Source organism: Mytilus trossulus, chromosome 10, assembly GCF_036588685.1.
Source record: "Mytilus trossulus isolate FHL-02 chromosome 10, PNRI_Mtr1.1.1.hap1, whole genome shotgun sequence".
Lineage (NCBI taxonomy): Eukaryota > Metazoa > Mollusca > Bivalvia > Mytilida > Mytilidae > Mytilus > Mytilus trossulus.
Genome location: NC_086382.1, coordinates 48,796,624 through 48,824,164, shown reverse-complemented (window position 1 = coordinate 48,824,164; position 27,541 = coordinate 48,796,624). Strand labels below are relative to the sequence as shown.

The 27,541-nt window shown below is 31.3% G+C and overlaps 2 protein-coding genes across 6 annotated transcripts; one reads left to right on the top strand and one right to left on the bottom strand.

Moving 5' to 3' along the window:
- The first annotated feature begins 49 nt into the window (after positions 1–49).
- Positions 50–15,925, top strand: LOC134687540 (CTP synthase 2-like). 5 transcript variants are annotated; one of them, XM_063547914.1, is made up of 16 exons: positions 50–137; positions 1,471–1,661; positions 2,209–2,379; positions 2,717–2,817; positions 3,773–3,892; positions 4,412–4,495; positions 4,805–4,885; positions 5,855–6,012; positions 7,534–7,666; positions 8,521–8,609; positions 9,369–9,463; positions 9,870–9,976; positions 10,683–10,779; positions 11,729–11,784; positions 12,486–12,582; positions 13,204–15,925. In XM_063547914.1, exons 2-16 carry the CDS (start codon positions 1,496–1,498, stop codon positions 13,440–13,442), a joined length of 1,794 nt encoding a protein of 597 aa, XP_063403984.1. In that variant the 5' UTR covers positions 50–137; positions 1,471–1,495; the 3' UTR covers positions 13,443–15,925. The 5 variants fall into 5 exon arrangements, with proteins under 5 accessions (XP_063403984.1, XP_063403987.1, XP_063403985.1 ...); XM_063547917.1 differs by having other exon boundaries at positions 100–120; XM_063547915.1 differs by having other exon boundaries at positions 107–171.
- Positions 15,926–18,857: 2,932 nt separating this feature from the next.
- On the bottom strand, positions 18,858–27,245 carry LOC134687542 (chromatin modification-related protein MEAF6-like). The gene is made up of 7 exons (XM_063547919.1): positions 27,127–27,245; positions 25,910–26,025; positions 24,101–24,200; positions 23,287–23,323; positions 22,260–22,425; positions 21,367–21,397; positions 18,858–20,182 (listed from the first exon to the last, which is right to left on the bottom strand). Exons 1-7 carry the CDS (start codon positions 27,235–27,237, stop codon positions 20,168–20,170), a joined length of 576 nt encoding a protein of 191 aa, XP_063403989.1. The 5' UTR covers positions 27,238–27,245; the 3' UTR covers positions 18,858–20,167.
- Between the last annotated feature and the right edge of the window lie 296 nt (positions 27,246–27,541).

The following is a 27,541-nucleotide window of genomic DNA, read 5'->3' as shown; positions in this document are numbered from 1 at the left end:
GTACTTTGGTTAATTTTACTGGTTTTTAAGAAACCGTAAACCAGAAATAGTTGATCTCCTCGGAAATGATCTTGACTTATCCATTCATCTTATCGTTAAGTCCCAAGGATTGGCGGCAAGGTTGGAACATAAACAAGGTTGTTGATCTGGTCTAATTTTATGTTAAAAAAGGTGGAAGGAATTAGATATAAATCTATATAACAATTTTAGATACATAAAAAGTCGAAAGACCAGATAGACAGAAATGTCAGAACACATATGTCATATGATTTTGATGTGTTAACATTTCAGCTGGGGCATATTTTTTTGTTGCACGTGTTTTGAGGATAGGTTAAATTTACATACACAATGTTCCACTGTTGAATTGCTGTTATTTGGTATGACATAAATTTTCTTTTTTCGTGTGTATTCTAGATAGACCATTTTATCAAAGACATTATAATTATTATTAAAAACTTAAGGTTCATCATAACAAATGGACAAATATGGCCGTATTTTTACCTCAAAAACTACTCTGTGTACAGACTTACCTGTGCTGTTTGAAAAGTTTTAATGCCTAGCATCCACTAGATATATAAAAGTAAATGCATTTTGTGTTTAAGAAAGATAAAATCTTTCTTGATTTTTGCTGGGCATTTTTTTTCCTTTCTTCAGAAGGTGCAAAAATAAACTAACACCTGCATTACTTTGATACTGTCCACTCACTGACTCAGATAAACTCTTTGACTCACCTATAGTTGTGAAGATACCTGGTGTCCATGTCAATTAAGGACAATGAAAACAATACAAACCGGATTTTTACCTGAGGGAGCATCTCGTAGTTGTTCCACATCTTAGTCAATTTTCACACCTTTTGCATGAAGGAAAAAACATGCCCATCAAAATCCAAAAGAGATTTTATCTTTCTGAAACACAAAATGGATTTAACTTTTTTATATCTAGTGGATGCTAGGCATTAAAACTTTTCATACTTTACAGGTAAGTCTGTACTAGAAATTTTTGGCATGTAAATACAGCCATACATGTATGTGTCCATTTGTTATGATGAACCTTAAAGAAGAAAGGTTACCATACACCTTATCGCTAATCCTGGATGAACCGGCCGCTTGAACTTTTGACGCATACAACAATCACTTTTCTAGTGTGGCTTCAGATATTTTGTTTTATGACGTCAAAATTTTACGGGAACCTGTGTGATATCCAGTTTAATATGGCGGACAAATAGCGATAAGGTGTATTGTCATGAATGACTTGATACATGTATTTGTCTTACAATAAATAAATAAGCTTTATTAAGGAAAATTTTAAAAGGAAAGTCCTTAAGCAAATTGCAAAATCAAAAGACCAAACAAATCAACAAGTTTCTAATAAAAATGGAATCTAAATCATTCAATATCTATGTGGGGTGTTTAAATTAAAATTCAATAATATTCACATCTTAAATAATTGATTAGTAATTGATATTTTCAGAATCCTGGCAGGAATACTTAAAGCCATGAAGTATGTGTTGGTTTCTGGTGGTGTTATCAGTGGAATAGGGAAGGGAGTTATTGCTAGCAGCTTGGGAATGATCCTGAAGTCATGTGGTGTCAGAGTGACCTCTATTAAGATTGACCCCTATATAAACATTGATGCTGGCACATTTTCACCTTACGAACATGGTTTGTTAAACACTATACATGCTATATGAATAAAATAATACTCAAGTTGTAACTCAGTGAGACAAATTCTGAATAACATAGAAAACAAAACAAAATACATCTTTGTATGCATTATACATGTTATACATTCTTACATTTATTACATGTATCCATTAGATGAATTAGTTGTGGGCAGGTTAATGACAAATAATGTCAAGATGTAAAATATTAATTGTTTAAAGTACTAGCACTTGATACACATGAATGACCAAGTTATAAAGAAGTACTTGCATTTATGAGAGAAGCTACTATTACTAGCTTTTACTTCAATGTCAATTTAAAAAATCAGGAAGGACAAGAATAAAAAAAAAGTGGTATAAATAATACAATACCAGGCAGATTAATTAACTTTAATCTTGTTTTACCATTTAAAAGTAAACTTTAAGATTTGTTTGGTAAAAAAAGCTTCAATAAAAAGAAAAATATAAGGAGAGACCTAATATATGGAAGATGGTAAATTATAGAAAAGATTGATCATTTGAAGAAAAAAACACAACTTTTATTATAGGTGAAGTTTTTGTTTTGGATGATGGTGGAGAAGTTGACCTTGACCTTGGAAATTATGAACGCTTCCTGGACATCACACTTCATCGTGACAACAACATCACAACTGGAAAGATCTACCAACATGTGATCAACAAAGAAAGAAGGGGAGATTACCTTGGCAAAACAGTTCAAGGTAGGTAGAATTTTAAAGTGGAAGTAGGATCGAGTAGAACATCCAATATAAACTGAGATAGGATTTTCATGGGGAAGTAGCAAACTTTTTTGAATAGTCCTAGAAACTAGTAATAAGGAGACCAAATGTTTTATTTTTGTAAAAAATAATAATATGTTAATTTCAGATAAGTCCTCTTTTGTCAAGACTCGGCATGCTTGTTACATGTTCATGATGTTACCTGTAGATGTTTATTTAAGATATCGTTTGATTTTTCTTTAAAATACTTTAGACATGTTAGATTCAAAAGCTAAATAATCCAGAAAACTAATTTTTTCAATGTTTTAAAATTTGACAGTTGTACCACATATAACAGATGCTATAATGGACTGGGTTGAGAGAGTAGCCAAAATACCTGTGGATGGTGATAATCAAACTCCTGAAGTTTGTATTGTTGAGGTGAGTAGCTAAAATACCTGTGAATGGTGATAATCAAACTCCTGAAGTTTGTATTGTAGAGGTGAGTAGCTAAAATACCTGTGGATGGTGATAATCAAACTCCTGAAGTTTGTATTGTAGAGGTGAGTAGCTAAAGTACCTGTGGTCAGTGATAATCAAACTCCTGGAGTTTGCATTGTAGAGGTGAGTAGCTAAAATACCTGTAGACAGTCATCATCAAACTCCTATAGCTGTATTGTAAAGGTAAGTAGCTAAAATACCTGTGGTCAGTGATAATCAAACTCCTGAAGTTTGTATTGTAGAGGTGAGTAGCTAAAATACCCGTGGACGGTGATCATCAAACTCCTTACATTTGTATTGTAGAGGTGAGTAGCTGAAATACCGGTGGTCAGTAATAATAAAACTCCTGAAGTTTGAATTGTAGAGGTGAGTAGCTAAAATACCTGTGGACAGTGATAATCAAACTCCTGGAGTTTGCATTGTAGAGGTGAGTAGCTAAAATACCTGTGGACAGTGATAATCAAACTCCTGGAGTTTGCATTGTAGAGGTGAGTAGCTAAATACTTGTGGTCAGTGATAATCAAACTCTTGAAGTTTCTATTATCATTACTTTTAGTATTTAGGATCAGGCCATAGATAAAAGAATGTCTGATTCCCCTCCCCTGGTTTTATTCTTTGTAAGTAGACCAGGAAGGCAGGTTCTCAATAAAACTTGAAAGTCAAATAGAAAAGACTAAATAATTCCTTTATGGCTTATTGTAAGCTTGTAATTTTGTTAGTCTATAAGCCTTTATAGTTAGATTACTCCATATATAACATATATCAACTGAATAAATTGGATTGTCTTTGGCAAATTGACTTCTTACATATATATATCCTATTATTTGATGTGCAACAATACTGTTGAATACTATAAGTATGATAATTATGTTCTTTATTTATTTGTATTTATCAGCTTGGTGGAACCATTGGAGATATAGAGGGCATGCCTTTCATTGAAGCTTTCAGACAGTTTTTCCACTTCAGAATCAAACGAGAAGACTATTGCTTAGTACATGTCAGTTTAGTACCTCAGGTAAAATGGCTTAGAATTCTAAATGTTAGAAATAGTATGCATTATTATGAATATCAAATTGGAACATAGCTATTATAGTTTAATGTTTTAAATGACTTTTACACTTTTAGGCGAGGGTATCTTCAGATTCAGTAAAACATAATATTTAAGTTTTCAATTTAATATTAATATTTAAAATTTCGGCAAAAATGCATCTGGTTTACCAGCTTCTTGTGAAGAAAAACCAGCAATAAACATTTAAATATCCCTCACGAAAAACTTCATTCAATTAGATATTCATTACAACATACATGTAATACTAACTTCAGAATCTACACAAAATGTAGCCAACACACAAAGTTCTATATAAAAAGGATAGAGCAGAATTTCAAATGAACTTATACAAAAATGAAAGTCTTATTTTAGTTGATTGATTTTAATGTGACGGTCACTGACCTCAGAAATATTTTTGTGTCATATTATGCATATACAGGCATGATGGGAGGTACAAATTACAGTTTTAATTGATTCTTTTTTCAGCCACAAGCCACAGGTGAACAAAAAACTAAACCAACACAGGCTAGTGTGCGAGAACTGCGTGGTTTAGGATTAAGTCCAGATCTGGTATGGTAGCTTCTTTATACGTCTTATTTCCACAGAATATGAGTAAATGTTGTAGGTTTTTTCAAGTTAACTTTTGTGTGTCTTCATATATATTCCCCTATGCCACTTTATGCTACTTATTGATTAAAGTATATTCCTAAAAAAAAAACTGAGAAATTTAATTGGATAAATTATTCAGATATGTAAAAGTATATAATGTATCTCTTATGTAGTTAAAGCTGGTTGTAGAATTTTCTTTCAATTTTTTTTCTTTTTTTTCTGGATGTACATGGTGTATGTAATATTTTGAGATTTATTGTTTGTTTTCAGATTGTATGTAGAAGTACTCTACCAATAGCTGATCCAGTTAAAGCTAAAATCTCCTTATTTTGCCATGTTCAACCACAACAAGTAAGGATAAACATATTCATATTTTATACAAACATTTTGTGTGGAGCAACTGACATGACTTCTGTTTGAGGCTTTTGAAAAATGTAGAAAATCAAATCACAACGGGAAAGGTTCCTTTACACAAATATACACTGGTTTTAAATTTACTGTTTCATATGCTGATATTAAGGAAGGTTATTTAAAAATGTATTAGCCTGTCAAATATAAATGGAAGGAAATATGTGGCGTGCATGTAAAGCAACCTACAGAAACAAATCTAAAGAGATATCATGGGGTCAACAATCTGTCTTTTACATTAGAAATAAAATATATAACTTATATGTAAATGCTAAAGGAGTAGATTCGACAAGGCACTAAAACGCCCCCTTATTTAGACTAAATTTCAAATTGTAATTTATTGACCAATATCACAATAAATGATAGCTAATACAGTGGCTAGATAGAAAATAAGTCTTTTTGTTACAAATTAACGTTCCTGCGTTCTATTTATGACATCACAAATAGTACTCATTTTGATTTTCCACGAAAAAAACAACAAAAATGGGTACATTTCAATTAAATATTTGGACAGCACATACTACGACAAAAAAAAAATTTGACAATAATGTTTGTAATGACATTTATCATGTTTAACTTGAATATTTAGGTTGTCGACTTGAGATCACTTAAAAGTTAGTTGTTTGTTGGCTGGGTATGGTTTCCAATGGACACACATATTCTTTGTTTTTTGTCATAAAAAATATACACTGGTATAAAAAAGGAATAAAATCCAGTAAAACATGAAAAAGTTAACTAACTTGTCAAAAGATACACACAAGGATTTTTATATAAATTCAAAAATCATAACACATATTTTTTAAAGAATTTCAAAATATATATCTTTCTTATATTTGAAATATTTTCTAATTCTTTTATTAAAATTTTACTAAGAAGGAAAACAGCATATAAAATGTTCGACTTTACTTGCAGGTATTTTCAATCCATGATGTGTCCTCCTTGTTTAGAGTTCCTCTACTACTACATGCTCAGGGAGTGTCCAAGTTTCTGATGGAGAAATTAGAGATCAATACATCAAGTTCTCCTTTTGGTAGTAGAATGATGATGAGGTGGAAAGATTTATCTGATAGGTAGGTAATTGTCATCACGGGACATCACCCATACAATTGCATATGTGCTTAACCACAAAATTTCATGACCTGTCACTACCCATATATAAATAATTGAAGTGCTTTCCTACCCTCTATATTTTTTAGGGGGTAAAAATTCATGCAATCAAAATCCATTGGTTATGACTTGATATCTATATCTTCCAAGGTTTATCACAACTAAATAAGGCAGTGAAGTGACCTTTTTTAGCTCACCTGGCCCAAAGGGCCAAGTGAGCTTTTCTCATCACTTGGCATCTGTCGTCCGTCGTCGTCTTTAACATTTCACATTTTGAACTTCTTCTAGAGAACCACTGAATTGAATGAAACCAAACATGGCATGAATGTTCCTTATGAGGTGCTGACCAAGTGTTGTTACTTTGTAGCCGATCCATCATCCAAGATGGCCACCAGCGGGGGACTTAGTTAAACATAGGACCCTATGGGAAATGCATACAAATGACTTCTTTTAGAGAACCACTGAATGGAATTAAACCAAACATGGCATGAATGTTCCTTATGAAGTGTTGACCAAGTGTTGTTACTTTGCAGCCGATACATCATCCAAGATGGCCGCCAGTGGGGGACTTAGTTTAACATAGGACCCTATGGGAAATGCATAAAAATGACTTCTTTTAGAGAACCACTGAATGGAATGAAACCAAACATGGCATGAATGTTCCTTATGAGGTGCCGACCAAGTGTTGTTACTTTGTAGCCGATCCATCATCCAAGATGGCCGCCAGCGGGGGGACATGAATGAAATCAAACATAGCCTGTATGTTCCTTTCCTTATGAGGTTGTTTTGTTACTTTTAGCCAAATTTTATATTATTTTATATGATTTCAAAAACCCAAGTAGAATCAGGTGAGCGATACAGGTTCTGGAGAGCCTCTAGTTTAGATCCTAACCAGTGAATGTCCTATAATTTATTGATGATATGATATACTTTAATATTTAAGTTACAATATGATATGCATTTGAATTATCATACTTGTCAAGATTTTTTTGATTTTTTTCGAAGGGGACTTAAGGTTTGCACTCTTACTGTCTGTCTGTCCATGCGGCAGTCCAGCAAATCAGTTATCCACACTTTTCTTTGTGCTAAAAGATTTTTATTTTTTATTTTTTGTGTATTGTTTTATCATGACAAGGTACAGATCAAGTTTGAATTTTGTTCAGGTATGATTATATTGTGCAGAGTTATGGTCCTTGGACATAGAAAATTCACTAAAATGATAAGTTTTCCATACTTGTTTCATCAAGATTGAATATATTGATTTGATAATTGGTATATAGTTTTATCATGACAAGTTACAAATCAAGTTTAAAATTTGTCTGCTGTGATGATTTTGTTCAGAGTTGTGGTCCTTTCCAAACTTTATTTTTGTTAATGCTTGACTTAATATTCGTTACATAGTTTACACTATGACAAAGTCGTAGATCAAGTTAGCATTTTGTGCTAGTTTAATGAATTTTTATATTTCTACATTTTTGTTGTAGACATGACAGATTATTGAAGGAAGTGACAATAGCATTGGTAGGAAAGTACACACAGCTAGAAGATGCTTACTCGTCTGTTATAAAGTCCCTACAACATTCCTCATTGTGTGTTAGTCATAGACTTAACCTTAGGGTAAGATTAAACCAGGATTACATTTGATAGTGTAGATTTTAGCCTACTTTCTAGTTGTTTTATATTAATATCCTTATCGAAGACTTACATCAAAATTTGTAAGGGTTCTGCAGAACCCAGTGTCTCACCTACTTTTGATGTTTATGGCAGACTCAACAAAAATGAGAACAAAAATGGAATAAAAAAATTTCTCTCGATACTATCTTTTGATTGTTAGAAGCTTCTGTCCAAATTTGGTTAAAATCCAGGATAGTTTATGAATTTAATAAATGTTTTAAAAACTTTAACTGCAGACTGTATGTAATGTAAACTGGAAGAAAAAGTTATTCCATTTATAAGTAAAATACAAATAAACAGGTACAAAGTTTTTAACAAAATTTCCTGCTTTTGATCATAAACAAGCATCCAAGTTTGGTAAAAATCCAGGATAATATAAGAAAGATATTAAAATTTTAAAATCTTGAAAACCTGAAAGTGAATGTTTTGTTTCCTGGCAGAAAAAGTAAGTCCATTTATATTTTCCGCCGTCGGAATGTTGGATCCCTATTTCTTGCTTTTCGACTAAAGTTGAAAGTGGACATAGAGCTAGGTAAAGTGTGCTTTCTCCTAAAAAGCCATAGAGACTATTATCTACTGAAAAAAATTAGAATAGACTAGACTTGAGTTATAAAGAGGTTAAGGATGCATTATATGCTTGTCACATGAAATTCTTAGTCCCATTCTTCCACCAAGGACTAAAGGTCAACTTAATTGTAAGTTTTCAAAAATGGAGTAAACAAAGTTAAAATTAGAGTCTTTTGAGATTATGACGAGTCATTTTTAATGGAAAAAAACCCTATCCTAATCTTTTTCAGTGTATAGAAGCTGATCATTTAGAAGCAGCAATGATGAAAGACAATCCATCCAAATACCATGATGCATGGCATCAACTAGTCAGTGCCAAGTAAGTAATCTATCTCATTCCACAACATGAGTTTTTTTTTTCAAACAGACCAAATCTGTATAAGGCATACTCACATTTTACAGGGATATGATACTAATGTATTATTTTTATGTCCTATTAAATATGCCCCATTTTTGGGCATCATGTATTCTGGTCCGTTCGTCCGTTATGATGATTTAATGGGGGAAAAAAACCTATCCTAACCTTTTCCAGTGTATAGAAGCTGATCATTTAGAAGCTGCAATGATGAAAGAAAATCCATGTTTTCTGGTCCGTTCTGTCCTTTCATTTGTCTGTACTGCCGTTTGTCCAGCTTTAGGTTAAAGTTTTTGGTGGAGGTAGTTTGTTTTGATGAAGTTGAAGTCCAATCAACATGAAACTTAGTACACATGTTCTTAATGATATGATCTTTCTAATTTTAACACCAAATTTGAGATTTTACCCCATTTTCACATTCCACTGAACATAGAAAATGACAGTGCGGATGGGGCATTGTGTACCTAGGACACATTTTTGTTTGATTATGTTTTTACACGAATGTGATGTTGACTTTGAGTGGACCTATCTTGAGGCTTGCAATTATACTTTGGGATAGTGACAGCATAAATGTTCCCATACTTTTAAGGGTCCAAGATTAGACTTCAGGAAGAATTGTCAAATTTAGTATACTATCCTATTTTTGTGGTAAATAAACAAGTTAATAATTGATTTTTATGTTCTTTTATTCTTCATTTCATTTAACATTGACTCTATTTTCAGTGGAGTTTTGGTACCTGGTGGATTTGGTAAGAGGGGAGTAGAAGGCAAATGTTTAGCAGCAAACTGGGCTAGAACAAATAACAAACCATTTTTAGGTAGGAATAGGAAGCAAGACATGGATTACTCTTATAATGTAAATCATAAATAAAGTAACAAAAATCATTATTATATCCCCAATATGGACATGAATCATCTAAAATGATGTTGGAAATTGATTATCATAAATTCCTTAGAAAATTTGATAAATCTAGGGAAAAAAAAGGAACTTCCCCACTTAAAGTTATCTTTTCTCTGCTTATCACCAGATTTTAAGTGAGTTTTATTTCTTAAAACATTCCAAGAGCAAACTATTTTATAGGATTCTACAATATTTCATACACAACAACAAGTGTAAATCAAATTATGATAAAACATGACAGTATATTGTAAGGGGAAAAGGACGGATGTTAAAAACTGTACCATATTAATATAATATTCAATTACTTCAACATTCTGTTACAGGTGTATGTTTAGGCTTACAGTGTGCTGTGATAGAATATTCCAGAAATGTTTTAGGTTTAGAGGATGCCCATTCTACAGAATTTAATCCAAAAACTAAAAATCCAGTCGTATGTATTTACTATGTTTAAATTATTTTGTTGTGTTATTATACATGTTATACAATTACTTCATAATTATTTTTAGGACAATATTTTGATGCCCCCACTGCAGCGGAGAGGGCATCAAGTGTACCATTGTCTGTCTATACATGTACATCCATCCTAAAATTGGTTTCTGTTCTCTTTACTTTAGTTTAAATAAAATTTATGAAACTAAAACACAATAGATATAGGAAGATGTGGTGTGAGCGCCAATGAGACAACTCTCCATCCAAATAACAATTTTAAAAAAAGTAAACCATTATAGGTCAATGTACGGCCTTCAACACAGAGCCTTGGCTTATTCCTGTAAAACACAGATCTAATTTGAATTTGAGTGGCTTTACTCCTACCATTCTTGAGTTATGTTTCTCTATAACTTTATATGCAAGCATGATCATCATCTGTATCCATTGACTGAGTCATATTTTGACAGGATGCAAAATACTAGATGTATCAAACTCTACAAATAAACAAATATTTCATGTTGCTTTGTTAGGACAAATGATAAAGTAGAGTAGGGATTTGTGAACACAACAACTTTTCAACTATGAATGATTTTAGTAACATTATAAAAGGCATCACACTATTTGATATGTTATATCATATATATAGTATCATCAAAACAAATAGACAAGAGTCTGTATCTTTTATCAAAGTCTTAACTTGTTTTCAGGTGATAGACATGCCAGAACATAATACTGGTCAGATGGGCGGCACCATGAGATTAGGAAAAAGAAAAACATTATTTAATACTGAAAGTTCTATATTGAGTGAGTTGAAAATTATTTTATTGATTTTGTTCATTCTTTAAATCTTGTTGACATTTCTATTCAATATAAAAAAAGAAGATGTGGTATGATTGCCAATGAGACAACTATCCACAAAAGACCAAAATGACACAAACATTAACAACTATAGGTCACTGTACGGCCTTCAACAATGAACAAAGCCCATGCAAGTCTGTGTATCTGATTTAAGCTGTCCGTCCCATTGAATCCTTCATTGTCATAATTTTCCCCTAAACTTTTCACATTTGCATCTTCTAATGGTGGAATTGATGGTACATAGTTCCCATGAAATCAATTGTAACTCACATTTTCAACTTTTTCTTTGAAATTTGAGGTCCAAAATTACATACTTATTAGTACGGTAATGCTGTATAGAGGGTTTTCTATGAAGGACCTTTTAAAGTGTCCAATAAGATGGAAAATGTGGCTACAAATGGCATTCCTGTATTTTGAATTAACAAATTATTGAGGTTGTTGACTTTATGTCTCAAAGTCTTCTGTTTCTAGTTATGGTCCTTGAAATTTGGCAAAAATTAGTTTTCTGGTAAAATACACATACAAATTTTTTAACATACATTGTAGAAATGATGTCAACTATGTCTTTCAATTTGTATCAAGTTTACATCTCTGAACTATTTTGGCTTCCAGATTAATGGCCCATGAAATAATAAATTTTGTATATATGATAAATTTTCTAAACAGTTTCCAATATAAAAGTCTTTCTGGCAGAAAAACACACTCACACTTTGGAAAGTGTCTTCCCAAATATTTTGATGAGAATTTTATTTTAGTTTTTTTAAATTGATAAATAATAATAAGAAAGAGGACACTGACCAAATTCTGTACTTTAAGACTATATAATTTTTGTCTTCCTTTTCAATCTTTTCCAACCAGACTGTTTAGTTATTAAATCCTTTTGTATCAATTACAGGAAAACTGTATGGTAAACAAAGTTTTGTAGAAGAAAGACATAGACACAGATATGAGGTAATTACAAAGTCAGAAAAAGCTTGCAAATGCAGATCTGTAGATATTTTGTTTTAATTGTTTGTCAGACGAGGGTGTAATTAGAATATGATAAGGCCCCAATTATGGATTCAGGAGCCTTATAGTTTCATTTTGTCTTTCTGTTTGTCAACAATTTTGGTAAATGACAATAAATCCAATGAAATTTTGCTCAGTTGTTGTGCAGAATACATAGATGAATATATTACAATTTTTTCAGTAGAAATTTGTCCATTCATATTGGAGTGAGGCTCAGTGACCTGTATCAGAATAATAAATTCTAGTACTGAATATAAAAAAAACCTTTTTTATTGTGGCCCATTTATGGGCATTATGAGTTTTGGTTTGTGCCTCCGTCCTCTTGTTCATCCGTCTCTCTGTTCCACTTCAGGTTAAAGTTTTTGTTCGAAGTAGTTTTTGATGAAGTTGAAATCCAATTAACTTGAAACTTAGTATACATGTTCCTTATGATATGATATTTCTAATTTTAATGTCAAATTAGGGTTAATACCCCATTTCTCGGTACACTGAACATAGAAATGATAATGCGGTTGGGGCATTCATGTAATAGGGACACATTCTTGTTATTTCATGATATAACAGCATATAAAGTAGTGAGGTAATGATAATGTGAGTAGAAAGACTCCATCAATAACTTTATTATAATATTTTTTTATTTTAAGGTTAATCCTACAATTGTGTCACAGTTAGAAGGAGAAGGGATGAAGTTTGTTGGTAGAAGTGAAGATGGAGAAAGAATGGAAATAATGGAACTACAAGGTAACATTTATCTAGTGTTACATTATTAGAATGATAAATGATAATTTCAAGAGGGGAAATGCATAACATGTGTCCCAAAATAAAAGATTTTTTTAAATTTACATATGTTAAATAGAAAAGAAAAAATCTGACATAAATAATTAATTTGTCTAATCAAAGAATTAATGTGATTAGTATCAAAATGATAAACATTCCAGAAAGTTGAATGAATAGAACTTTTATAATGAAATATTGACTTAACACAATATTAGACAAATTAAATATTTATGTCAGATGTTTTCTTTTCTATTCTAAAAGTTCTATTCATTCAACTTTCTGGAATGTTTATCATTTTGATACTTATCACATTAATTCTTTGTAAACGTACCTTCTTTGAGTTGGAACAGAATTTCATCATGTAAAATTCAATTTGTTCATATGTATTTGATTAAATGTATAAAATTTGTTATCTACATATTTTGCTAGACTTTTAAAAACCATGTCTTCTTTTGCAATGCTATTGTCAAAAGTTTCAGATTTTCAAGTTAAAACTGAATGATTGTGGGACGTTTCAATTTTATAAGTCTGCAACTGAAGGTTATAAGGTCATTAATCAAGCCCTTATTAATATTTTATTTATAGGTCACCCATATTACGTAGGAGTGCAATATCACCCAGAATACCTTTCACGACCAATGAAACCATCAGCACCATACCTTGGTCTGCTTTTAGCATCAACAGGAAAATTATCTACCTACGTGACCCGAGGATTCCGTCTGTCTCCACATCTGTCCTATAGTGAAGGAAACGATGAAGAACTAGATGAAGAAATAGCACAATTAAGTATAGAGAAATCAGACAGTGTAGAAAGTACTTCATAGGTCTCTTGTTTTACATCTAATGTTGTGTCTGTCCATACGTTTACCGTTTTGTTGTTATTCTGCTATTGATGAATTGGAGTTGCACAATTTATTGTACAAAGCTGTTACTTAGTACTGTTTGTTTGTCTGTGAGGAATTCTGGGATAAATAAATGTCTGCTATGGATGTAGATAAAATGAATGATATAAGATATATATACACTTAGCTTACGGATATGTTGTATTTTTAGTAGGAGATTAATTTTGTATTTTTCCAAAAACTTGATTTATATTAGATTCTTGTTGTGTTTAGCACTCACTGTTTTCAAAAGAGTTCAGTGACGATTGTAATTATGAAAAACTACAGAAAATGTTTTCTGTCTTTATTATAAGATATTGAAGTTTGAAAAGTTTATAAAGTGATGTAATTTTTTAAATTGAAAAATGTCTATGACATAAATGTAGTTTAATGTAAACAAATTTGACTTTGGATTTACGCATCAGTTTATGATAGAGAATCAATTGTATAGTTCAATGGTTGCCTTAACTCTAATCTGGCTTGCAATATTCAAGAAATATGTGTCTAGTTTTACAATGATAAATAAATTGACAATTTATTAAATCACACTTGACAATCAGTAGACGGCATTTGGTTAATATTTAGTATAATGTTACCTTTTATATCAATTCTTTTTACCATGGACAAGTTTAATATCTAAATACTCGTTAATCATGATAGTAGAAAAAAAATATTTGATTTTTTTCCTGTTTGATTTTAATGACAATATGCAATTGTACATGTATAATTGTTCAAGATACATGTGTTCAAAATGATCCATTTTGTTTTTTTATTTTGTAAAGTACAAAAAGTGCTATAAAGGTGGCTGTGTAAACAATTTTTTTTGTGATGGAAAATAATATTCTAAGAATATTAAAAGAAAATGTCACATATTAAAGGTGTAATATTGTATGATATAGTTAATAGGTGCCATAACGAGATTTTTGTAAGTTTTTATAAACACACTGAGGTTTTTTTGTCACAGGGTATTGTGATTTATATTCATCTTTATACATGTTTATCATTCATTATATTGCCACATTTTCCTCTTTGTGACAGAGATAATCAGCATATCAACAAGCATTTTTTTCTCAAATCTAGTACATTGTTCTGGTGTTCATGCTACTAGCTTGAGTCAAATCTAGGAGGCTGCAAATAGTGCTATTTTCAGAATTTGTCATTCCTTTATGTTAATAAATAGGTGTAGCTATGATTCAGGTATTAAAATACATGTATAAAAGGAAGAACAAAGACTTGTAGAGCACATGGTTGTATTATTACATAGAAACTTTTTAAACTTCTAATTAATTGTTTACATAAACCAAAAAGTGTTAGTGAATTGTTAACTAAGATTTGTACGATTTGCTTTGATCTTAAATTTGAATTATTCTAACTGGGAAATTATTGACTTCTATAAAGCATTTGAAAATTATTTTTTTTCATATATGAATTATATTTCTCTATTTTTATTTGTTTAGCTTTGCACATCACAACCCATAGATAAAGAATCAGAAAAGTTTAAACTGAATTTCTTGGTTGTATTTTAATATTAATTATCAATCCATAGTCTCATACATTCTTCATCATCAGGGGGGGGGTAGGACAACCCCACCCTTGAAATCAAATAAGCACTGTTATAGGCAACATTCTGTTCAAATTGTGACTGTTAAAGTCGTGTTCATGAGTCCAAATACCCTCTCCTTTGAAATTCCTGGCTACGGGCCTGTTCATGCATATTGTTTATAGAATCATTATTAAAACAAATAATTTGTCAAACTTATTTACTCAATGGAATGTGAAAAATGATAATAACTCTGTATTTTTTCTTAATCACTGGTATTTTAGGAGGTGTACAATCTCATTTTAGATACATTTCATGATGTATCTCTAAGATATTTGGGCATTGTTGTAGATTTTAATTATGTTCAGAGAAGATGTTTATATGTTTTGAAAATAGTTAGCAACAAATAACATGAAAATTTGAGTCCACTCAAATATTGATATGTTATACTGTCCACTTGTATGTTTATACATGATGAGTGACGATGTGTACATAAAGCTATTGATCATGATGATTTATGTCTTAAATAGGCAAAACTTTAAAAATCAATGTTTGTTCAATAGGTATAACCTTTACAGAGCAAAAGTTTATATTGATTGAAACAATAGTTTTTTACAACAAATGTTTTGTTTTCTTATTCCAATTACTACTTTTTACAAGAAGTGTCATTAAAAGGTGACTGAAATCACTTCTTATAATCCTATTCCTTTGTTTAACAGAGCATGTATGAGTTTATAAACGTGTACATATTTTCTGCCATCTTTTCTTGAGATTTTGTGAATGTTGTAACTGAACCTCACAGATGGTTAAATCCACTTACAAACATGTTGTATTATGATTGTCTCTAAAAGTTGTAGATAAAAATAAATAAATATAACAAAGTAAATTGTGTTTTGAATGATATATTTTGACTCCCATAAGCTAGGTGCCAAAAAATAGCCCCAAAAAGGCATTATAACACTAACAATTAATCAATAAATCAATTAAAAAGATAATGTCAAACTGTTCATTGAAACTGTAATATGCCAAACTGAAAAAAAATGATTATTGAGTATACTAAATTGTACATGACTTACTACCCAAAGAGTGACCAATGAACCATATAAATGAGGTCACGGTCAAATGGACTATGCCAGACAGACATGCACACCTTACAACCAAATAATGTATTTAAGGTAGTTGACCTATTGCTTAAATAACCAAAGAAACAAACTTAAACATGAAAACTGAACATTGACTAAAGGGTCAAGGTCAGATGATACCTTCCAGACATATACACCGTACAATTATTCCATACAAACATAGTTGACCTATTGCTTAAAGTTCAAGAAAAACAGACCAAAACATGAAAACTTAACTATAACAACTGAACCATGAAAATGTGGTCAAGGTCAGATGACATCTGCCAGTTGGACATGTAAAAATTACAATCATTACATACATCGAAAATACTAGACCTATTGCCTATAGTATCTGAGATATGGACTTTACCACCAAAACTAAACCTTGTTCAATGATCCATGAAATGAGGTCGAGGCCAAGTGAAAACTGGCATGGTATGCACATACCAAATATAGTTATCCTTTACTCATAATAAGAGGGAAATTAAAATTACATAATATTAGAACTTTTTTTCTTCAAGTGACCATGAAAATGAGGTCGATGGCAATATGCATGCGACAGACATAATCTTCTTAACATGAGGTATCAATATACAAAGTATGTAGTATGCAGGTCTTCCACCTCCTAAAATATCAAGCTTTTAAGAAGTTGGATAACACCGCTGCCGACAAATCACTATATCAAGCTTTCTGCCATAAAAGCTTAAACAGCAATAATCTGATATATGGACTTAATCAACAAAACTTAACCTTGTTCAGCTATCCACTTATCAAGGTCAAATGAAAACTGTCAATTGAGCATGAAGACCTTGCAAAGTATGCAAATACTGAATATAGTTATCTTATTAATCATAATAAAGAAATTAACATTACAAAAAAAAAGTGATCACTGAGTTAAAGGACAATTGACATATGACAGAAGGAAACTTCATAACATAAGGCATCTATATTCAAATAATGATGCATCCAGCTCTTCCACCTATGTCAAGCTTTCTGTGAGAGAAGTCAAAGGCTTGACAAAAATTCAAAATCAAACTAATAATCCATGACATGTTTCAATTTCAAACGATTTTGCCATGTGGTACTTTAGTTATCCTCAGGAAAACAAAGACATACTCATTTTCAAAGTAACTAAGGGGCATAATTAATGATCAAAAAATTAACTAACAAAATTCAGATTGACCGGAATTTTATGACTGATGGTATAGTATCAAATTAAGATTTGGAAAGCATTACTACAATTTTCATTACACTTTTAATGGAAAAATTGTAATACTACCCTTCCATTCCATTCCAGGGATATAAAAGAGATGTACACATCACACTATGTAATGGAAAATCAATCAAGATGATGCATTAAATCTGATGTAAAATATAGGTGATTCATTGTTAAGACATTAATGAAAATAGTATGTCTGGCGGGTATATTTTTAATAAACCTTAAGAATCGACAAATCTAAATTGCTTAAATAAGCCCCATTGTAACTCATCTACTAAAATAACTAAAACAAGAGTGCACACGCTGAAATGTCTCGCCTTCTTTACTAATCATTGATATTATGTTGATAGTCCCAAGTATAAAGCTTTATTACAACTGTCACATAAACTTAACATTAACCAAGATAACTAAATAAAGACCAATGAACCATGAGAATGAGGTCAAGGTCAGATGAACCTTACCAAGCAGACATATACAGCTAACAATGCTTCCATACAACAATTATAGTTGACCTATTACTTAGTCTAAGAAAAATAGACCTAACACAAAAACTTAACACTGTTCAATGAACCGTGAAAATGAGGTCAAGGTCAAATAAAACCTGCGCCACTGACATATAGATCATAAAATATTTGTATACACCAAATATAGTTGACCTATGGCTTATAGTATTAGATAAAGAGACCAAAACTCAAAAACTCAACTTTGACCACTGAACCATGAAAATGAGGTCAAGGTCAGATGACACCTACCAGCTAGACATGTTCACCTTACAATCATTCCATACAACAAATATAGTAGACCTATTGCATAAGGTATGAGAAAAACAGACAAAAACACAAAAATTTAACTATAACCACTGAACCAAGAAAATGAGGTCAAGGTCAGATGACACCTGCCAGTTGGACATGTACACCTTACAGTCCTTCCATACACCGAATATACTAGCCCTACTGCTTATAGTATCTAAGATATGGACTTGACCACCAAAACTTAACCTTGTTCACTGATCCGTGAAATGAGGTCGAGGTCAAGTGAAAACTGTCTGACAGGCATGAGGACCTTGCAAGGTACACACATACCAAATATAATTATCCTATTACTTATAATAAGAGAGAATTCAACATTACAAAAAATCTGAACTATTTTTTCAAGTGGTCACTGAACCATGAAAATGAGGTCAAAAACATTGGACATGTGACTGAAGGAAACTTCCTAACACGAGGCATCTATATACAAAGTATGAAGCATCCAGGTCTTCCACCTTCTAAAATATAAAGCATTTAAGAAGTTAGCTAATGCCGCCCCCGTAGCCAGATCACTATCCCTATGTCGAGCTTTCTGCAACAAAAGTTGCAGGCTCGACAAAAATGTACTTCTAATGAAACGTTGAGTGTTTTATTGGCTTAGAAATCTTGCTTCCAGTAAAACAATGGAAGGACATTACTTAAAATTAGAATAGTACAATAAAAAAATCATTTGTCATTGCAAAATGCTATTTATTAAACAGGAATAGTGAGTACAGTACAATGTAACTATCCAATTACTTCAAAACTGATGACATGATATGAATTTCACAATTGTTATTATTTTTACAGTATTTTTTTTTTCAATTATCAAAAAACATTTATTAGACATGATTATTCCTTCAACATGCAATGTTCACAATTAATATGCTAGTAAATAAACATGATAAATTATACCTAAAACATCACATAAAAGGATAAAATAAAAGTACAAATCATTTTCGGATATACAATATTTTTGGTCAATTTGGATACAGTTTAACAGCAACTGAGACCAAGTGTTTTTCTTTATAAACTAATTTCATAGCTACTTTAAATGCTGTTTATTTGTAATTCAGTAAATGTTTTCTTTTATCAAATAACATTGATTTAGTTTCATAACAAATACTGTTACACTAATGGTAAATCATTTGTCTATTTTATGATTACATTTGCCATTATGTTACCATCTCAACTATTAATCATATATTTGTTTACAACAATGCTGAGATTTTGATGCTTTTTAAAACCATTTTCTGCTGTTTAAACTACTACACTTATTTCTGATCCTTTTAAAATGTGGAGATTTAGATGTTAAAATTTACACTGCAATAGCAGCTTCATAATTTGAATTTGGAGTCTCAGAGGATTCAAAAAAAATAATATATTCAGTATCAGAACCATTCTTAATCCCAAAAGATTTCTTCCAACATACTTCAAAAAACATGAAAAAAAATATTGAAAAAATTCTGTCTCTATTTCAGTTTAAATTTTTTATCTGGACAATGTGAAACTCAAAAATCATTTGTTTTATAAAATTAATACACTGACATTAAATAGAAATATAGATTTCCAAATAATTATTTTTTTCGATAGTATCATATAACTGACACGTACTATGTAGTATATTAAAGATGTCAATTTTCTTTTCTGCTGATAACAAAAATGTTTTCAATAAAACCCAATTAACCAATCTATCAATGATTAATATACATGTATGATGTATTAAAAATCAATGATTAATATACATATATGATGTATTAAAAATCAATTACACATGACAAAGATGATTTTTTACTTCTGCTAAAACCTTGTTGAAAGTTTACATGCTCCATTGATGTTTATCTTGTTTCTCTGACACAATTTTAACAGCAGAAGAGATGACAAAATATTTGTAAATCTCTGCTTTAATAAAGTTTATCAACAATATGAAGGACATGTAAACACTGTACAAGGCTGGACAGCACTGTCAATTTCTTGGACTGGATCACACTGTTAAATATTTACTCCCCTGTCCCCTGCAAGACAATAACATAAAAATCAGTATTTTACAACTTGTAAAGAGAAATTTCAAGCACAGAATAATAATTTTAACACATAAGTCTTTTTCATCCAATTTGGCTTGCCATTTTTAAACAGATCTTTTTTCACTATGTAGTTTGTTTTCATAAACTTTCCTTTTCAATTCAAAAAGCAAGAATTTTTTTTTATATCAAATTGTACTTATGGAGGAGTTATAATTTCCCATCAATTCAAATGTAGATTATTTAATTAAATAAAACTCAGGATGGTTTTTTTACCATTGTGTAAGGTATGTACATGTATCAGTAAATTTAATTATTTTATTTTCCACATTTGAACTTTCGACATTTCAGTAATGCAATCAAAATTGCCTTAATTTTAGATTTCACTTTGTTTTAAATATGAACCCAATGCCTTGTTAAAATCCTTGGTAATAAATACCTTTGGTAATTAATGTTTAAAGCTAGTTCATATATATCTTTAAAAGGATTTCTTTGTACTTTACATTAATTTGATTACTTTCATTTTTGGATGTCAAATTCAAAGATTCAATGTGATCTTTCTATAACTTGTCCCTAGGAATTTGACATATTTGGCTTAAATTATTACAATTGGAACAAGGTCATCTTCTGATATCAGACTCTGACTTCTCCTGAACTGAATTTTAATGTGCGTACTGTTATGCGTTTACTTTTTTTCTACATTGGCTAGAGGTATAGAAGGAGGGTTGAGTTCTCATAAACATGTTTAACCCTGCCGCATTCTTGGCTTGTCCCAAGTGAGGAGCCTCTTACCTTTGTTAGCCTTGTATTATTTTTAATTTTAGTTTCTTGCGTACAATTTGGAGTATAGTATGGTACTATTATGGTACTAGTATATATATTTGTTGAGGGGCCAGCTGAAGGACGCCTCTGGGTGCAGGAGTTTCTCACTGCATTGAAGACCTGTTGGTGACCTTCTGCTGTTTTCTGTTTGATGCATGGTCAGGTGGTTGTCTCTTTGACACATTACTCATTTCCATTCTCAATTTTATTACATTATCAGAAAGCCTGTATTGAATATTGAAATGCAATTCAGATGAATAATGCACAGCCAGAAAAGGCATAAGGAGACCACTGTTACGTAAGGTTTTAAAATACTTTTTTTCCTGATGTTAACAGTTTGATTAAAGTTAACTTACATCTTTTCCTCTCCGTAATTTTACATCTTGTCTGAAATAAAAAGATTTTGTTACAGTTTCAGGTGATTAACAATACAAACATACCAGAAAGACACAATGCTATGTGGTATGGGCTTTGCTCATTTTTGGAAGGCTGTACGTACAGTGACCTATAGTTGTTAATTTTCTGTGTCAATTTGGTCTCTTCGTGGAGAGTTGTCTCATTGGCAATCATACCACATCTTCTTTTTTTTATATAATCAGCATTCTTCATTTTAGTTCAAAATAAGAACAATTTAGTATGACTTTGATCAACTTTAATGGACATCAATGGATATCAACTATAGTGACTGTAATTTTCATTGTCAAACAGCATTTACAGACTTCCAATGTATAAAGTAGGAAATGGAAGAAGAAATACTTTAGTTTTCTTAGGTTTGCAATATTGTGTATTACTTTTTACTTTTATTTAGCATTTGCAAAAGCACTATACATGTTTGAACATATGAAATATAAAGTACTTTAATTAATTGGTATATTTCTTACTAAAAGAATCCCTTAAAACACTTAAAAGAATTTGTTAACAGATAAGGAATCTCAGTTTTAAAAGACATGTACAGTAGTTGTCGTTTGTTTATGTAATCTATACGTGTTTCTCGTTTTCTCGTTTTGTTTATATAGATTAGACCGTTGGTTTTCCCGTTTGAATGGTTTTACACTAGTTATTTTGGGGCCCTTTATAGCTTGTTGTTCGGTGTGAGCCAAGGCTCCGTGTTGAAGGCAGTACTTTAACCTATAATGGTTTAATTTTTGAATTGTTGTTTGGATGGAGAGTTGTCTCATTGGCACTCACACCACATCTTCCTATATCCAATCAGTCCAAAATCATTGAATTCATATTTGTAACTACTTACTTGTGTCGAGATTTACTTTTACTTTTCTTGTGTCGTAATGGACCACCACCTTTGTGTAGTTTTCCAGAGTGTGATGGAGGAGGGCTGTCATCTTGACCATTTGTCTGTGGTGTATTAGCCCCATTCTGATTGTTCTGTGAATCTGGACTTGAAGGCTCACGATCATCTAAAAATGCATAAAGATGGTTGAGGCAAACGAAAAATTAGACAACAAATATGTAAACTCAGCAATTTTTCCATATGTAAAGGGGCATAACTCTAGAAAGGTTAAAGTGATACCACCCAAATTCAAACTTGATTTGTGTTTTGAAGTACACATGTAATAAGGCCGTAGTTTTTTATTTTTAGTTTTACAAACCCTCCTACCCTTATTTTTGCCAAATAGGAAAAAAATAAAATTGAAAAAGGTGGATTTTTATTTTTTTTCTCCTCCGACCCAGTGCTTTCCATGCAAAAAAAAAAAAAATTTTAGTTCATAACCATTATAACTGCATGAAAGAATCTAAATTTATGCTCTTGGTGATTTAGTAAGTTGTTGCACATTGATTTTCAATTCAAAACTTGTCAAGAAAAGAAAAAATAGTTGTTACACTAGTAGAAAATCTCCTGGTGAAATAAAAAAAAATAATTTTGATATTGACGGTTGGTATTAAAAAAAAAATCAGCAGCAGCAGTTTTTTTTTTGTTTTTTTTCGTCCTCCTTCCCATTGGTTTTGTCAAAAAAATTCGTAAAACTAAAAATATAATAACTATGGCCTAAGCATTGTGTATAAGATTACTAACATTTGGTTGAGGTAACCTAAAATATAAAACAAAAGGTAAATTCACCTCTTTTTCTCTTTGTAAAAGGGCACAACTCTAGTCAGGTAAAAGTGTTTGTTGGTAATAAGCATTGCATACACGTTTCATAATGTTTGATTGAGGCAAACCTAAGTTTGAGAACGGAAACCAATTTGTGGACATACTGAGGGATGTACTGATGGATATGGGTTAAACTTTATGAGACTTTGGGGGTAAAAATACTCACTATTTTTGTTCAACTGGTCAACAATGCCACTGACTGCCTGAAAAAAGAAAAAGTTAAATCTGTATATTTAAGTCACTATTGTTTGGTGAATGACAGCTTATTGTTTCTGATCATTATTTCCCATTTAATTTTAGAGAAACATTGCTTTCAGAAATTTTTGTTTGTTTTTCTTTTATATATTACTATCAAATTATTTACTTCGTGAAAAAATGTTTTAATTTATTACAATATCAATTATAAACTTTTATAATCTTTATAATATTGATTGTTTACTTTATCATGTTTATATTCAGTGGCAAATATTTAATGCATGTTCAACATGTTCAAGGTCTTTTATAAAAGTCAGAAACGGATAATCATTCCTAAATGCATGTAATGAGGACTGTTAAAACATGTAAACAGACATGATAGAAATTCAGTTATAGATTATGATAATTTATTTACCCTAAGGACACCAGTAAGGTTTCAATTCAGGTTCATGTTATTCCAACAATTATACAATGAGGTAGAACCACCTTGATAATCACAGGATAATCCCAACACAAACTGTGGATTCATTTTATGTGGGTACCCATTTTTGTTGATTGAAAAATAAATTGCATTTTTTATGGTTTGGATTTTTTTTTTAAATCCTATAGCCAATAAACACTTAAAATCCATGGTTTCCATTAACTCACAAAATCAAAAAATGTTGGTATCCTACATTTGTTCTATAAAAGTAATTAAAACACAGTAATTGTTGGGGTTTTTTTGGTGGTGGTGTGTTGCTGTTGGCATCTTTTTCATATCTCATTATATCTAAAAATAGACTTACAGCTGCTGATGTGACTGAAGATTTGGAAAACAATCTGTCAGCATCTTTAAACTTCCTGTTTCTCTTGTCACCTTTACTGTTGGTGTTTCTAGAAAAAATGCTATTTTCAGCAAAAAAGAAAATGTATTACTATACTGCTACACAACAAACATGCTAAAACATGCAGAAACTTAATAAATAATGAAAATAATAAACTACTTCATTCATACAACAAGCTTCGAGAAAAATATTTATGCTGCACTTATACAACAAACATGTAAGTTTTTTTTTTACTTCAACGTGAAAACAAAGAACTGCAACTTCTAAGCAACAATTGTCTAACATGCCTAAAATAAAGAAGAAAATAAAGAATTAAATAAGGTTATAACATGTATAAGTTCAAACCTTTGTACATTCTGGTATTTATTATAAACATGTAGCTTTATTCAGCAAAAATATAAACAAGAAGCTGTCTCGACGAGTAAACCATGTATATACATGTACATGAACCATGCATGTGGTAGAAGAAACTGTTAGTTTTGTAGGTCGTATGCCACTAAAATTGTAACTTTCAATGATATCCCGTCCATAAACATAGTTAATAATATAATCTGCCATGGTGAAATCTATAAATACCACATGTGAACATTGTTAATAATATCAAGTATTTTTGAACCATTTTCAAGCAGATAAAAAAAAAAAAAAGGCTCACCATGCTTGATGATGAGTATAAATAATATATATTTCAAAAATAAACATGTTATATAAATATCATTTTTATCGTGTAATTAAACATTTTATATGCTATGACATTGTTTTTTTACTTTCTAACCTCTGACATGTCTGATTTTGTTTTAGAATGAAATTTTCCTCAAATAAGGACAACTGAAATTGAACTGTGACATACACAATAATTTATTATAATCAGCCTTCCACAAACTGAATCCAGGATATTAGGAAACTATATAGATACATATTATATGTTTGCCAATTTGTATCAGCTCTACGCTTGTAAATCAGAGTTCGCGAAAATGGTCGGTCCTGACCGCCAAAATGAGGCTCGGACCAGTATTTTGAAACCTAGTGCCGGTCCTGATGACCGATGTAAAAACGGCCGTTGTAGTTCCCTTTTTATAGGTAATTAGTTGTATCGCAACTAATTCCAATACGTGTTTACATCGGTCTTCAGATGTACCTGCAGGTTATTTCTGGTACTGGATTCCTGTTATTATAGACAAGCTGAAACCTATGGAAAACTTAGTGCCAATCTACACGTGGCCTGCTAAATTTGTTCTTGGCAAACAATCGTCGATTGAAATCTTAGATGGAGATAACAAATACTGAGAAAATGATTCAGTTGATGAAATTGATAGTTAAGATGACTATAAGAACAATCAGAAGAACAGAACGTGTCCTTCATTATTAATTTGTCCGTGGCTGTGAAAAATAAAACTAAAAATAATAATAAAGATATTTTTGGATAAAATATGTTATTATTTTATATTAGGATCAAATTGACAGATTTTTTTAGGACTGGCAAAAATTTTGTAGGACTGACAAATTATTTTGCTTTGTCGGTCCAATGTCCGACGGGTCAAACGAAGTTTTCGCGAACTCTGGTAAATAGTATAGTAGAATGGTTTATTGAAGGATAAAATGAAATTATGAACTGTCATCTGACATCAAATAATCATTTGTCTGTACACATGTATGGCTATTTTAATGTTTAGAATTTAACAGCACTAACAGTAAGTCATAAGAAGTCCTAATGTATAATGACATACAGTTACACTATTATAAATGAATGTTTATGCTTAATTCATTGCTTACTTGGTGTTTGCAAGGTATCTGTCCCATCCTCTGATGATATTACCATACAGCTGTGTATCTTCCAAGTAACTTCCCTCAAAGGCATATATCTGTCTCTCTAAGTTTGCTAAGGTGTCCTGAAATGTTAAATCAATTCAAATGAAAAATGAACAGATTGATGCATGATTTATATAATTCCAAGGCCGTCAGTTGCTGCAGAAGCAGTGCATCTAGTTTGAACGGGCAAATTTCCACTTTTTGATAAAGGATGAGCTCTTACGTCCCACAGCATCAACTTGTCTGGCAAAACAGCCATTCAATGTCAGAGTAATCTTGGACCCCAAAAATATGCTCTCAGATGTAAAAAATGGCTTCAGCATTATGACATCATAGAAAGAAAAAAATAGCCTTGCCAGACGCCAAATTTTTTGGACTATAGTCGCCGTCAGCTGAAATTCGTAGCGGTTATCAATTAAAATAATCTAAACTAACAACCACTTTCACTCGAGATATAGTTTTTCACATTCCATTCATAAATCGCAAAAAGAAAAACCACAACTGACCTACCTACCAGGGTGTACTCTGAAAAATTATGGGAAATACCACACTTAATCACTTTCAAGTTTCACGACTATAATTTCTTCTTTTTTTTTTTTTTTTAAGTTTTCTCAAATTTTTCAAAACTTGAAAAAAAATAAAGCTTTCTGGAAACATTTTCGGGGGTAGTCAGAGCAGCCCCTGGATCATTTTGAATGATCTTCAAAATATTAACAAAGATCATTTACCGCTAGTCCAAATAATTATGACATCTGGCAAGGCTATTTTATTATTTTTCTGGGACACCTTCCTACGACAGAAAAAAATTAATACAGCCTTGCCAGACGTCATAATTATTTGGACTAATTTACCGCAAAATTTTTATGAGCAAACAAAAAGTGTTTTTTCTCTCATTTTCTTCAACCGTTTGATTTGATTTCCAGATTATCGATACATTGCAAGCAAATATTTGATATTCAAGACATATATTGGAAACCATATCTTTAAAGGATTGTGATAAACGCCTTTTCCTTGCAATTTGTGCTAAATTCTAAAACCGGAAGTACAATATTTCGCCATTTTGAAAATAATTCCGACAGAAAATCCGGGAATAAAATCTAGTTTTCTGTCTTTCCATTAATAAATGGTGGAAAACGGACTTATCCTGAAGTAAGATGATAATCAATATAACAATAACGTACTGCTAATTCTGCTCTTCGACGAACGAGTTCGTTTAATTCATCTCTTGTGTTCAGAATCTGTGCTGCCTTAGTTGCCATTTCCGCATTATTATTGGACATGCGCAAATCCATTAAAATAACCCGCGAAATTTGTATATTCAGTTTGCCGGCTTTACTTTTTTAAATTTCTAAATCCAAGCCGGTAAAATTTCTATATAATAACATGACGAAATTGTTAGTATTTAATTTTATTGACGTTTTTTTTGTGACAGAGAAGGTTTACTTAGACTTGCATGCAGAAGTAAGATCAGAGTGAATTTTAATACAAATTTACTTTTGACTGAGGCTGAAACTGAGTACTCTAAAAAATGTGCATCCACTTCATTTGAACTTTGTTGGCCAGTTGTCTTATTGGCAACCGGGTAGGACATTTTAG

What these genes read in the sequence shown, in the direction of transcription:
- LOC134687540 (XM_063547914.1), top strand. Translation starts at nt 1,496, where the DNA reads ATGAAGTATGTGTTGGTTTCTGGTGGTGTTATCAGTGGAATAGGGAAG. An exon ending in ATGTCAGTTTAGTACCTCAG is followed by an intron (nt 3,893 to 4,411) that starts GTAAAATGGCTT and finishes TTCTTTTTTCAG; the next exon opens with CCACAAGCCACAGGTGAACA. An exon ending in CAAAAACTAAAAATCCAGTC is followed by an intron (nt 9,977 to 10,682) that starts GTATGTATTTAC and finishes ACTTGTTTTCAG; the next exon opens with GTGATAGACATGCCAGAACA.
- LOC134687542 (XM_063547919.1), bottom strand. Translation starts at nt 27,237, where the DNA reads ATGGATTTGCGCATGTCCAATAATAATGCGGAAATGGCAACTAAGGCA. An exon ending in AGATACCTTGCAAACACCAA is followed by an intron (nt 24,201 to 25,909) that starts GTAAGCAATGAA and finishes TGCTGAAAATAG; the next exon opens with CATTTTTTCTAGAAACACCA. An exon ending in TGACCAGTTGAACAAAAATA is followed by an intron (nt 22,426 to 23,286) that starts GTGAGTATTTTT and finishes ATGCATTTTTAG; the next exon opens with ATGATCGTGAGCCTTCAAGT.